Consider the following 14,386-nt stretch of genomic DNA (forward strand, 5'->3'; position numbering starts at 1 on the left):
GGCAAGAGATAGATATTTCTGACGAAAAAAGAAAACACAACAGAGAGAGAGAGAGGAAATGTGCTGGAGAGTCACACAACACTAAAGCCTTCCAAGAGTCTGTCTCTAGATTGTTCTGTGTTAGTGCACAGTGAGGCTGTCAATACGAGGCATTCACAAAAGAATGCAGAGGAGGAGGAGGAGGAGGAGGAGGAGGAGGCGCAGAATTTACATCTGTTAATGATTACTGATTTCTTGTCTGAGATAACTGTCAATCAAATTGACACCTGGAGTGCTCCGACTCTCACATCAGATCATTTGAAGGCTTTCCTCTATCTGTTGCTCTTTTACTGAGTTATTCCTCTGCTGTAGCTGAAGGCGTCGTGTCTTCAGGTCTACAAAACGTTCGTGTGAACAAGATATCTCTTGTCCCTGAAGGACTTTCTTCAAAGTTGGCCATCAAGTCACTTGGACTCGGGGATGATTAGAAAATTAGAATTTGGCATTCAAAAAGCATAAAAAATGAATAACTAATTGACTAGACAGCTTAAAAAACGTGGTTACGGTTAGAGAAAGGTACTTAAAGGAAAACGAAGAGAGGAAATTTTCTTTCTACTCCCCTCTCTACATAAAATACCCACAACTTCCTGCCTCTGCACTGTAGGTGCATTTTTAGGTATGCATGGTGGTAATGGACGTAATTCCAAGAGTTCAACTGTGCAGAAATAGTATAGATATAGTGTGCGTTTTCATCCCATTCCAAAGTTTTGGCATTTCCTTTCTTCCCTTTCCCATAAAAATGATTTACTGAATTGTTTTCACCAGCCTTGCTCTACTGTTAGAAGCTGCCGTTCATTTTAATCCCTCTTTAATACTCCTGTTAGCAGAACTTCACTCCTAACTGACTGCAGGGTAGCCTTAAATGGAAGTCAGGGAACGCAAATCTAGCATTAAACGTCACGTCCATTACTTTGACATGCTTCAACAACAACCTCATAAAACATTAGGGTTACACCATGCAAATACCATCCTAATCTGCTCCTGTCGGTCTGCATCATGCTCATTTTCTTTGTGCGTTGTGCTTCCTAACTGCTGTGCTGTTTTAATCTGGCATTACAAGTCTTGTGTCTTGTTCAAGTAGTTTGTTATCTAACCTGTAAGTTAGTGGTCTTCCTGTCTGACAATAGAACAATTCACACGTGTGAATAGCTTCTCCTGCCCACACACACTGATAGGAGCCATCTGGCCTCTTCGGTTGGTCTGTGCTGCCATTTACTGCTTGAGCCTACATGCTGCATTTTTATTTCACATGTGTAACTTTGGAGAGGACAGTTCGTGAAGAGGAGACGAAGAAAACAATGGAGAAAAGAATAAATACATGAATAAAGAAAGGAGGGGGCCAAAAAAGCCCGAGAGACAGTCGTAGCAGCCAAACAGATGAACTGACACTGAGACGGGCAAACAGAAAGAGACACGAAGACAGTGCACCTGTGTTGTGAGGTCTGGTAATTCATCTGCTGCCATTTACACAGCACATGGAAAAAAAAAGGGCCTTTGCTCTGGACAGCTGGTTACATTTATTCACTTTTATGCATTTTGGAGGAGTCCAGAAATTTGAAGCGTAATAAAAATTGAAAAAGAATCTTCATCTTCACCTTGACAAGCAAGATCCTGCACTGTACAACTTAAGGAAGAGCTGTGGTGAACAAAAGTGACTAGTTTACTAGTTTGAGTGTTTTAACGCGTGTAGCTGTTTGTTAAATAGTTTTAATTCTGCACACGACTGAAGGATCATCAGAGCAGCACTTTTTGGTAAAGTATTGTTTTGGTCAGCAGTGGGAGCAGTCTGTTTGCGCCAGCCTTATTGGGTGGAGCTCCAGCGGTAAACAGTCCGTGGAGAGAAAAAGAGAGAGAGAGAGAGGGACATATGAGGCTGGCCCAGAGAGATCAGTGTCAGCCCGAGGGCATCGTCGGGCATTTCCTCTTCTTTGTGCCTCCCTCATAACGTCACTCAGAAAAGTCCCGGCACGCAGACAGAAGCACATACATGAAGCACGCAGACAGATGGAAAATCTAAAATAAAGGGGACGACCAGAGAGAGGGAGGCCAGCAGTTTGGCCGGGCTGAGAGGTCTTCTGGTGTATCACTGTTAGCCCTGGGGCATTATTTGGCATCCCTGCCCCACCATGCCGTCCCACTCATATGTCATTCTGCCAGGGGGTCCCCGGGCCCACCTCTCCTGGGGGCCGTGCTGTAACTGTGCTAATGCCAAAAATAACCTCCGCTAATGGAGGGGAGGCAGTGGGGACAGATCAATAGGAGTTATCAATGACATTGTTAGCTTCCTGCATGCTAACTTATTGTTTGTGTCCTGAGTGCCTTGATTGCCCTGAGCTATTTTTGACCAGGTCATTTGCTCTGTTGGCAACAGAGATGGCAAAATACTTTTAGAATCATGTTTCAGTTTAATAACGTAACAATCACATTAAAATTCAAGTTGCTGATTACATAGCTTTTATTATGGTGTGCTTTATAAGTCCAACAGTGAGATTCCTTTATGTTCTCACTTAGCAAAACCAAACTGGATCTGACCGGACTTATCCCCCCAACGGCTGGCACAAACGGAGTTTCGTTTGTTTACTTGGGTCAAATTCAAACTCCACATTATAATAAAATGTCAGTTTGTGCTTCTAAAATCCAGCGAGCCCAGTCTCTGCACAGATTCTTTCCTCAGAGAATGAAAGCAGGTCAGACCCAGACTTTTAGAAACAGGTCAAGCTGTAATTTGACCCCGTTTATGAATAGAAGAGTGTCCAAAATAGCGGGATTCATGAAAAATTCATGGTGCGGATTTTAAGAAGGGAAGCATAAAGCATCAATTAACGGCTGACATTTATACATTCAAGCTTGATAAACACTCCCATAAGCAAGGACGTAAAAGGCTTGTGGTCTGTGGTAGTCTGTCTCGGAGTGACAGCAGGATTGCTGGTTAGCTTTACATTACACTTGTGCTGTAAGCAAACGTATGCACTGTTAAGATTTCAAAGTATTTACTTGTTTTATAGACGCATTATAAACCAATCGCAATACTAAACTTTGTCTTCTTACAACTTCAACAAAAATGTTCTTTACTTTGTCATAATTAAATCAGCGGGAAATGTCTTTTATTGGCCATAAAATGTGGTTATTGCTTTCGCAGTTGAGAATTTTTAATGCAGCTTTCTATAAACCCAGAAAATATCCTCTTCTGGATGAACAAAACATGATGATTCAGAGAAAAAGGAAATGAAATCTGCTGCGTGACAGCAGGTCACCGGTGCTATAGGACATAGTGCAGATGGTCTTTATAACACCTCATTTTGCTGCGATACATGCAGTGAATTTTCCCCACTCAGCATCCTTGAGACTCTATGATGGCATCTGTGTGCTGAATTACACAGAGCATAATATCCTTCTGCCTCTATAATGTCCTGCACAGTGACCTTCCTACATGTGTGAGCGAAAGTCTCAGATGACTGTCTATAAGATGACACAACCTTCACACGGCGCACACACACACACACACATTAGTCAGTGTGTCACAGATTTCTCTCTCCTCCGTCTGGCAGCTAATCTATGTGTCACATGAAAAAAAATCCCTAAAGGACGAAGATATCAGTCCGTTTAGTGTTGATGGCATTCTACTGACACACAGCAGGGACTAAACTGCACCTTAAGCCCTGTATGAAAACAGGGCTCTCCGTGTGCATGCCTGCTTTCAGTTGGTCATTTGTTTGCTTGTTCATGAGTAAGACATTGTATCTTTCAGCACTGCACAGTGTCTAGGGAAATTACGATGTACAGGCAGAGCAGAGCCCTGTGAAATACAGTCCATGCAGCTCCCTCCCTGTAGCCTGTGGAACTCCCATACCAGCAGACATACAGTATTACCGATTACTGCGGTGTCTATAGTCAGAGCATGAATTGTTTTTCTTTGTTCAGTTATTTTCTAAGGTGTTCACAAAAAAAAACTTTCTCCAATCAAAACACTTGTCTTGTACAATAAGTTTTATACTGAACTTAAACACATAGAACTGTACAGCTGTATCAGACGCATGCAAAAACAACCACAGCAAAGATTTGGGAAATTTTGTTGAATTGCTTTGTGCTGTGATGCAGATTGTGCATGTTTTTTTTTCAGTCTCTTCACTCTGTGTGTGTGGGTGTGTGTGTGTGTGGGTGTGTGTGCCCTTACCACATTTAGGTAGTGTCAGTTTGGACAGCAGTTTTCTTTTGCGCTCTCCTCCTTCCTCCTCAACACAGTGCAGATCCTGATTGTCTGCTTCCTCTCCTAACCACAGCTTGATCCACATGTTCTCACAGGAGCAGAGAAAAGGATTCCCTGACAGGATCCTACACACACACACACACACACACACACAGTCAAGAACCGGAAAGAAGAGCAAGTAACAGAAGTTTTGATGTAAAGTTGCTTTACAGTTCTAAAGTGATCTAAATGATTGGTTTAACTCTTTAGGGAAATATACATAGACCTGTGCTTTTTCTTTTTTTTTTTTTTAAAGTCACAGGGTTTTTCAATTAGTCATGTTTGTATGCTAAGATTAGCATACCGTTAATACTGGAAACAGGGGGACACAGCTAGCCTGGTTCAACCAAATGGTAACAAAATTCTTCGAAAGCAACTCCCCAGCTTCCTAATTAACACATCATCCCTTGCTAATTTAGTTATTAAATACAGACAAAAAACAGGAAGTAAAAACGGATACATTGCTCCTTGTGCACACTTCAGCTTTTGCACGGATTCAACAATGTGGCGATGGTTAGCTAATATTAGCTTCGGGGAGAACCAGACTAGCTGTTCTTCCCTGTTTCTAGTCTTTATGCTAAGCTAAACTGAGCATATTCTGGGTCTTCATATTTAACGGACAAATGTGGAGACGGTGTCAATCTTCTCATGTAACTCTCCAACAGATGCTTAATTATTCCTTTTAAATTTTGTCCTTTGAGTTCCTCAAGGAATTAACAATGATTGGTTGCACCAAGCCACAGGTAGGAATCTCCAAATTGTAGCTTTAAAAACATTTTTCATATTTATAGTTGGCTCAGTATTGCTCAGTGCACTGTGAGAAATATTGCATCCCATTACAGGAATGGGAGACTGGGCAAACGGTTTGTATGAGGCCATCTTTGTGTTCAGTGACAGGTGTCACAGCCCATCAGCTGATCTCAATCTCAGCGTTGTTGCCTGAATCTAAATTTTAAGAAACATATTTATTTTCTGTCTCAAGGAATTTCTATCACTGAAGGGAGCAGTAAAACCAATTCCAAGCTTAAAAACGGAAAGCTATAGGTACAGATGCTATAGGTCCCTGTTTATCTAAATACTGAGATATTGGCTGGGAGGCAAAAAGACAGACAGACAGACACAGAGATAGACAGACTGATAGTGAAGGTTTCTCTGAACTCACAGATAAGAGATGTTGAGGTTTCTGAATGTCCTCCAGGATAGCGACGACAGGTTGTTATCTTTCAGATTCCTGGAAATTCAATCAGACATCAGGGAATGAGATTGTGTTTGTGACAACACACGTCTGTTTTTATTTACACCAATTTCTTATCATTAAAAATGTTCCTCTTTGAGGACTGTGACAATTAACCTTAAGTGGCGTATTAGCTTAAGTGTAATAAGTATCAGACTGTATTAACATTGACAGGGTGCCAAGATCTGATAATCAGTCATAAATCCTGCTAACCTGACTAGGCTTCGTCTTCACATCCTTTTTTATTTACTTTTGTCTTCACAATGTAACAAATAAGTCTCCTTTACATTTACAGTACAAATACACTAGAACTGCACATTTTTGATTATGTCTTTAATTACTCATAGAAAGTGAGAAACATGTTTTTCTTTTACTCACAGGTACTGTAACTTGAGGTTCTGTTCAAAGGCCAGCTGTGACACGTATGTTAGTCTGCTGTTGGTCACCGTTCTGACACAAAACAAAAAGTAAACATCATCATCTATACCTTCATTAACCAATCAACATGATTGACAAGAAAATAACAACAACAAAAAAATGGGTTACTGCGCAGCAAGACATTTTGAACTTGAAAATTACTTTATAATGGCGCTCTCAACAGACTAAAATATTTAATCACGATTAATCGCATGATGTCCATAGTTAACTTGCGATTAATGCAGTCACATTTCACTTCTCATGCACGAACAGAATATTGTTGTAGAGGTATCTCTGTTGCAGTTTATCAGAAACTTGATCTGGCGGTAACTCTGTTCACAACTATTAACGGAGATAAGAGATGGCAGGGATCCTTTCCTTTATTTATTTCCACTCACTTTTTTCTTCTTCTGCTTCACTTGGGAGTTTTGGCAGTTTTGATACTACAGGGGCATATTACTGCCCTCTGCAGGGTAAAGTTATTCACTGCGATTGCACTTCAGATTCTGCTTGCTTTCCACATTGTTACTTCTGGTTTGATCACTTCTCCGTGTCAATGCTTCTACATGCCACTCATTTTGGCAGCGCTAATTTTTTTATTTTTTTTTTTGTAATATATTTTATTGATTTTATACAATCAAACAACAAACCAACAAGCACAGATATTGCCGACGTATAAAGCATAAGTAAATTAATTCACACACACAAATTGCACATACATGGGTTACATCTCGTAGCCTACATATTGTTTACATTAGTGGCATGCCCAAATAAAGAAAAATAAATAAGCGCTAATTTTTAACTACCTTGGTTTCTAATCATAAATAGTTTATTCATTCAGTAAAAATGTATAAAGCATTTATTTTTAGTCTGCAGAACTGCATAGTTTAAGATACACAAATCAAAAAAACAATGGTGGATGGATTTGCGGCACACATCCCGTGTTTTACTGTCTTTAATGTAGCATCAGAGGATATTTGCAGTTTTTTTATGTGTCTGCAGTTTAAACTCACACAGGTGTCTGTCAGGTTATGTTTAAACATAAATTGTATGGGATCTGGGTGCAAAAGTATCTCAACAGAATGTACAAAAATGTTAATAATATACTGCTTAATATTCCTGCATACGGCTGTAAGACAATTCATCCTGTGACTGATTGTACAACATGACTAAGGCAGAGCATAGGTGTAATTTAAGCATTTCAAATGTGACACTTTAATTATACTAAAAATGTTCAAACTTTGATGGGAATCAAGCTTTTTCTTTTCAATACATTAACACTGCACAGAGTGTAATTGTGAGTGAAGTATTTTTCAGGCACGCAGGAAAATTGTTTTTTGAAAGTAGCTCAAACGCATGCAGCACTCATCCTTCCTTCATTTGGAGTTCTGTTCCCATCGGGCCCAGCCACAATTAAAAGCACACACTCGCAGTGCATACTACACGATGTGTTTATTTGTCTAGGACATTAGGACAATAGGACATTGGCTGGGAGATTAGGTAGTGTCTACTTAACTTTTTATATTTTAACACTGCAAGAAAATGCTTGTTGAAAGGCAACTGTTATTTAGATTAGCAGATGAAATGAGACATAGTAAATCTGAGTTACTACAAACACTGTGTGATGCAGAGTGACAAACACAGCAAGGTTTTGAGGCAACAGACATGGACAATATATTGACAATAACTGTAGTATTGAGTGTGTGCACTGGCCCAAAGACTCACAGGTTCCTGAGATTCTTGTAGTGGTGCAGGTCGCTGATGGAGGAGAAGCTGCTCTGGTTTGCAATGTAACTGTCAGGAGATACAAGAGTGTGTCAGGAGGCTCATTTGTTAACAGAGGAGAGCACAAACAGAGGCATTTCAACAAGACAAAGACAGAACAGAAAACGTAGCTGAAAAGTAGAGATCAAAATTAAAAATGAGCTCCTGGAGGACTGCAGGTAACAGAGGAACAGCCCTCGCCCCCTTTTCCTCAGCGGCACTTGAGCGAGGCACTTGACCCGTTTGTGTTTAAGGGTCAGCAGAAGGAGACTGCGGGCGACTCCCTTGTGCGAGTGAATGTAAGTGTGTGAACAGATTCTGAAAAGCTGCATATGTGCTTATATGTACAGCTACGAGATCAGATATCTGAGGACATTCAGAGTGTAAACTGAGTCAACCGAGCACAGACTCTCCTGTCGAGGGGAACACGCTGTAACAATCACGGCAGAGATCTTTGTCCTGCAGAAACCCTTATTGCACCTATTTTTGATTTGTCTAAACTAATGGGTTAGTAAATACAGCTGTCAGGTGGTAGATATTCAGTGCCTGAGGGAAACCGCATCTTCAATTAGATTAAATGATTTGCACGTGCTGACAGCTTGTATTTTAAATATCTCTAATCTGTGAATTTATAACACAGTAATTACATTTAAGTAGATGTAAATCAAAAGATTAACCAGTGAGGACTGAAACAACAAAAAAATTAACCCTTTAAAATATTTTATAGATGTGACCTTGTGACTTAGAGGGTCTAAAAGACACGGTAGCATGTCATGCACGATGTAAACACAACGTCCCAGCTTCAGGATTGTCTGCATATCATTCGCTCCTCTGTCTCCCCTTATTCCCTGTCAGCTTGCTCCCTCCACTATACTTGAGAAAATTTTGCAATAAAAACAGAGATGTTCCTTTCAGTAATTAAAGAAGCTGACCCACATTAGTAGATTAAAAAACAGGAAAAAAAAAAAAACACCATAAATTAAACCCTCTCTGTTTTTAAAGACTGCAGCTGCTCGTTCAGTTTGACAACTTGTTTTCAGGGTTACAATCTAATTAGCCGTCCACAAATCACCAGTCAGTCATTCAATGTCAGCAGTTAAACATCTGCAAATCGGCCGCAGGCAAGGTGAGCGGCAGACAGTCGTCCATTCCATATGATATATGTATAATAATTTCGCCACCGACCACTAAGAGCATATTATTTAATTATTTTGATGAGACCTCCACTGCGTGTTCATGAGCAGGAAGGAGTTAAACTTGGAGGAGTTACTACACCCAGATGTGTATAAGCCTGCTGGGTTCAATCTATCAGTAGCATACTACGATACACATGTAAACATCCTGGGATTCTCTTGCATCCAAAGAATCCAACACATAAAGGTTTTTTTTTTTTTTTTTTTTGCCTTAAACACACATCCTCATAAGGACATTGGAGGAAAATCTTACACTGCTAACTACAAAAGTGATCTGTTTGACTCAGCTTTTATACTAAACACATCCGCAGGCTACTGTACAAGGCAGGGCATACATCAAGACAAGTGAGTTTTTGCATCCACAAAGCGATTCACATTAACATCCCATTACAGTCTGACCAATTGTCGGGGTTTCACAAAACCATGGAACCAATTAACGCAGGCGGAGGACACTATAACCCATCTCCCCGATTTTTTTTTTTTTTTGGCAAGGTCGTTGGGAATTAGACGTGGCACAGTCATCACTTGGTAATTTGTCTGTTTACATTAGCCAAGCACTCAGCGGATGCTTTTCACCAGACTGCTGGCTCATTTAAACAGCGTCCAAGGCTCCTCCAAGGCCGATAAAGATTGTTTATCTCTGACAAAAGTCGTTATCAACGAGGCCGTTTATCTTTGCCAAGAAAGACATTGCAGCGGCTAAAGATTTTAATATCCAATTTAGTTCGTTTTGCATTATCTTATTGAATCTCACTGTAAAGGGAGGAGGGGCAGAGCATTTGAATGCAACCTGAGATTTGTGTAAGAATGAAAACAGGAGGGTCCATCGGTCTTCAGCGAAAACCAGAAAAAGAAAAAAAGCATCGATTCTCTCAGCTTGTGCGGTTCATTTCAATACACTCACAAAAGCCATCTTGGGAAGTGTCTGTGCTAATATTTGGACTGTGGTGTCTAGTGAGCGCGCGTTCTCCACGCACACTCACACACACATACTGTACAGAGCCGTGCACGCACACAGACGCGCACACGCGCGCGCGTCCGCACACAGACTGGGCTTTGTCTATTTGTCAGAATAAAGTCTATCAGCTTCAACAGCTTTCATTTTTAAATGGGCTGTTTCCACGCTGCTGCCGGAAGACTGATGTGCCCCATGATGCCAACGAGTCTGTTATGCAATGCAGCTTACACATGATGCGCGTCTCAGCCAAACAAATGTAAAGGCTAAACTGAAGTGAATTGCATGAGATAATTTAAATTCATGAGAGAGGCGCGGATTAATTGCCAAAAATAATCCCAATCTGAGGCGCTCCAGGTTCTTTCTCTGCCGCTCCTGTCAGATCCAGAGACAATTGTGGCAGAGGATGGCATGCCCTTATTTGTGTCGGAAGATGTAGCCGCGTTAAAACAATAAAAGAGGGATAAATGTTTCAGATTAAGGACACCTCCCTTGTGTAAACGGATGCTTTGTGGGGGATACTCACATCTCGGTGATGTTCTCCATCTCTGCCTCGCTCTTCAGGACGGGGAACGCTGTGATGCCTCGCTCCGGCTCCACGCAAGAGATCCTGGTGCCGCTGCAGGAGCAAGTCGAAGGGCATGTCTCCGCGGACAACCACTGATCCCCCGAGCCCACTGCCACCCCGACAGCCAAAAACCACCACCACCACCAATACCAGGACCCAGACCCCCTCCAGGGCGAAGAGAGAGCCCGGCTCCCGGGTCTCAAGGCGCTCATCTCGGGTGCCAACTTCAGCTATAAGGCTCGCTGAACAGCCCCACGGCCCGGCCCAGGTTGGCTGGGATCAGCCCCGGTTGAGCCAATCAAGGAGTGGGGAAATAAAAGCAAAAAAAATCCCGATGTCGAGGTGGAAACAGGCGGCGCGGCTAGAGAACCATCGGTCGTGTCGGCGATGACAGACAAGACGGCGAGAAAGGTTTTGGGGGAAATAAATCAGGAGAGTGTCGTCCCGTCACCGCGTTTCCACGAGGATCCCCCGTCAGTCAGCCAGTCAGTCAAAACCTCACTGCCACAGTGGCGGCGTGTGCCAAGGAGGATCTCTCTCTCTCTCCCCCCCTCGCTCTCTCTCCCTCTCTCTCTCTCTCTCTCTTTCCCTCTCAGCTGACACGCACTGACCGGAGCCTCCTCAACACAATGTTCTCTGTGTGTGGAGGATGATTTTCGGGTGGAGGTGGTGGTGGTGCCGTTGGGTGGGTGGGTGTTACAAGATGAGTGTCAGTGCACCCCACCGCTGCTTTCTATACGCGTCTGGCACGGATGAAGGCTGCGATGAGGAGAGAGAGAGAGAGAGAGAGAGAGAGAGAGAGAGAGAGCGAGAGGGTACCAGCATCACAGCAGATTTTGAAAACGTGATACATCATTGATCCACCTTAGGGATATTTTCAGGAGGGTCTGGGGGAAGGGTCAGGTGCAGAGTGGTAGTGCTCAAGGGCACCTCAGGAAGTAAAGCATGGGTGAAATCGTGTTGTCTGGTGAATAATAATAATAATAATAATAATGATAATAATAAACCCTCATCTGTTTAATGTGTTGACTGGCCTGGCCTTGAGCTTTGAATGAGGTCTCATCCCTAAGAGACAGAGACAGAGAGAGAGAGACGCTTCTGCCTTGAAGAGGTTTCTTCATTTATCTGGTTGCTGGTTGCAGAATAAATGATTTTATAAGGGGCTATCAATTTAGAGACTGTAATAGGCCTCTTATCATTCTCATCAACACCGCTGTCATCATCATAGCTATCATCTGGTTGTTATGGTGGGCGGTTCCAGACCTGCACACAGTTAATCAATGAAGAACAAGGCAGTCAGAAGGGAGCCTTATTTTTGCATTTCTCTCAAGTGCCATATATTTGGGGGCAGAAAAAAAAAAAAAAAAAGAAGAGGAAGATTGTGTCTGCGATGTAGTTACAGTATATTTTAATATCTTAGAGGACTTTAGTGCTAACTGGCCCGAACAATCATTACCCGGTGAGTACCCAGGGCAAGAGGAAGTCAAGGTATCTACAGGAGAGACCAAGAGAGAAAAGGGAGCCGTCACCAATCATCTAGTCTTTAGCTGGCGTGTACTAGACCAAGCGTCACCTTGTTAAATCATTAGGCCATATTTCATAATCATGAGGGGCTCCCAGCCGAACCAGACCTGAATCAATAACGTGTCATCTCAGAGTGGAGGCAGTTCGGCTGCATGCCACTCAGTCTGCTGCTATAGATTTCCTCGTGCTGCATGCGTCTCTGACACTTTGGAGGCTGTCTTTAACGTCTGCTCAGCCATCGACGAACAGAGCTACTTCTCCTACAGTCTTTCACCTTGTAAGTGAGATACAAAGGATGACAGCACATCTGCCTGTGAGCAGCAGCAGCCCCAACGCGCCACAGCTGCGAAGTGTCCTCTCTTCTTCCTCTCTTCTTCCTCTCCTCTCCTCTCCTCTCTTCTCTCCAATGTCCTGTCCCCATGTACAGCTCGAATATGACGTTTGCGATGACGCACAGGCAGTGCTGCTGAATAGAGGAGCGTAATTATGGAGCCTCATCTGTGTGTGTGTGTGTGGACCAATCTGGTGGATGCCTGCCTCAGAAACCGGGCTGTACACATTCTGCACAGGACAATGTGGGCGTACCAATTAAAACACAGCCTGACAAACTAAATATTCCAATTACTCCCTGTTCCTTTTGAAATCTGGCATAGGTTGTAGCCTGAGTCAAAGGTCTCTGACACTTCAAGCATCTAATCACCCCCTTGAATCGTCTGTCATCCGCTGACAAAGCCCCAGTGAGGATGTGATTACACGGCACTGTGATCTTACGCCACACACATTTAACTTCTTGTACAAATTATACAGCATGTTTGATGTGTTAATTGCGAAGCACAAATCCCCATTTTCCAATTATTTATACAGTACATACAATCAACCAATGCGGTCACTGATGAGATTCAGATATGTAAAATGTTTCCCTTTGAAGGTTTCTGAATTTGCTTAGCTGCCAAATTCCCCGGAATTAGGTTTTGATCACCTGGCCTGACTGCTTTGTACAGCAAAATCAGCTGCTACGAACATAAACGAGCGATTTGCCGCCATCACATCCTAACATTTGAGTTGAAAAAGTTCACTTGAGAAGTTACTTTCAAAACAGTTTGCTTTCAGTGAGTTCTGGTTCAGAGGAAATGCTCCTGTATGCGAAATGGTACGTGTTATGAGTCATTTGTTCATATGGAACAGCCCTGGGATTAGTTTGTGTGCAGTGTTACGCTAAATAAATACAGATGAAATGAAATCCATGATGTAGTGTAACTAGAAATAACTCAGTTTAATTAAGGGCGGATTCTCTCTTTGAGTTTGGAAACTATTTTGGTTTCCGTTGGCCAGATGGCAGGTGTGTGTCTATCTCAGGGACGTCACTCAGCTCCTCCAGCAGCATGGCATCTTCTTGGAAAAGTCTTTGCCTCTAAGTACGATGGTGATGTCTAGTGCCTTTTGTCTGATTGGAATCATATGGATATTTTTATGCTCATGACTACTGTAGGGCTACATTTACTGCTGTAGTAAGTGTAAAGCAAAGCAAAGATTTTAAAGGTACGATAGTTAGAAAACAGTAAGTTTTGGGCATTTTTTCTAACTAGATCATAATATTATATTTTATTAAGACCTGTCCATTTGTTGTTGAGCCGCAACACATCCACAGTGGCTCTTCTGTGATTTATTTTCCTTTCAATCAGCACGTTGTGTGCTACAACAATTTGACGTTTCTTTCAAGGTAAAGAACTGAGTCATTCTCAGGGCCAGACGTTTACTAGAACATTTTATGATTTATTCATGTGGGCCCACGGAGGGGCTTATATGCAGCTTTACCACAAAGCTATGAGAAACAGACAGACAGGGTCACGACTGGAACAGCAGACGCAGCAAGTAGATGCAAGCACGGGCAGAAAACATTGCGCTGGCTTATCCCGTAAATGTTTTTCTTCCTTCGCTAACAGCGAGGGACTTTGGCACACAGTCTACGGATGAACAAACCTCCGTCTGTAAGAAGAACTTCCACTGCTTTGTCTTTGTTTTATTGAACTTATTGACTTGATAAACAGTTTTAGCATGTGCGTGTGCTTTTATTGCATCAAAGGGTTACAAGATAGTAGTCTTCAGTGGGAAAAGGAAGAGGCCTTTTTTTTTTTGACACTTAAACAAAGCAGTTTCCCCACATCTGTGAGTACAAGCTCTCAGGGAACAAATGCAAGACACATGATGAGGCGTTTCCAGTTCAAAGGAAGCAACATTTAAATATATTATTAATTTTCTTTGGATTTAAAGATTTCATATAGATGTTAAGTCAAATTAGTCATACTCTAATGTAATTGGAGGTGATATATTTCCCATACATAACTGTTTTATTTTGACAGTGAGTGATATTTATTATATGTTTGCATATGAACTACAGAGAAGCTTAGGCTGAGCTCTCTCAGTGTGACATCCAGTGTGTCGGGTG

The 14,386-nt window shown here is 42.1% G+C and overlaps 1 protein-coding gene across 1 annotated transcript in view; it reads right to left on the reverse strand.

Moving 5' to 3' along the window:
* ntrk2a (neurotrophic tyrosine kinase, receptor, type 2a) overlaps positions 1-10,628 on the reverse strand; it is a gene marked incomplete at its 5' end in the record, with an annotated part of 75,349 nt that extends 64,721 nt beyond the window's left edge. The window contains 5 exons of the mRNA XM_084552065.1: positions 4,214-4,371; positions 5,448-5,516; positions 5,898-5,969; positions 7,662-7,730; positions 10,375-10,628. Of these exons, the coding sequence (XP_084408191.1) occupies positions 4,214-4,371; positions 5,448-5,516; positions 5,898-5,969; positions 7,662-7,730; positions 10,375-10,628 (622 nt within the window). The remainder of the gene's footprint in view (positions 1-4,213; positions 4,372-5,447; positions 5,517-5,897; positions 5,970-7,661; positions 7,731-10,374) is intronic.
* Between the last annotated feature and the right edge of the window lie 3,758 nt (positions 10,629-14,386).

This window comes from Chelon labrosus, assembly GCF_963514085.1.
Source record: "Chelon labrosus genome assembly, chromosome: 9".
Classification (NCBI taxonomy): domain Eukaryota; kingdom Metazoa; phylum Chordata; class Actinopteri; order Mugiliformes; family Mugilidae; genus Chelon; species Chelon labrosus.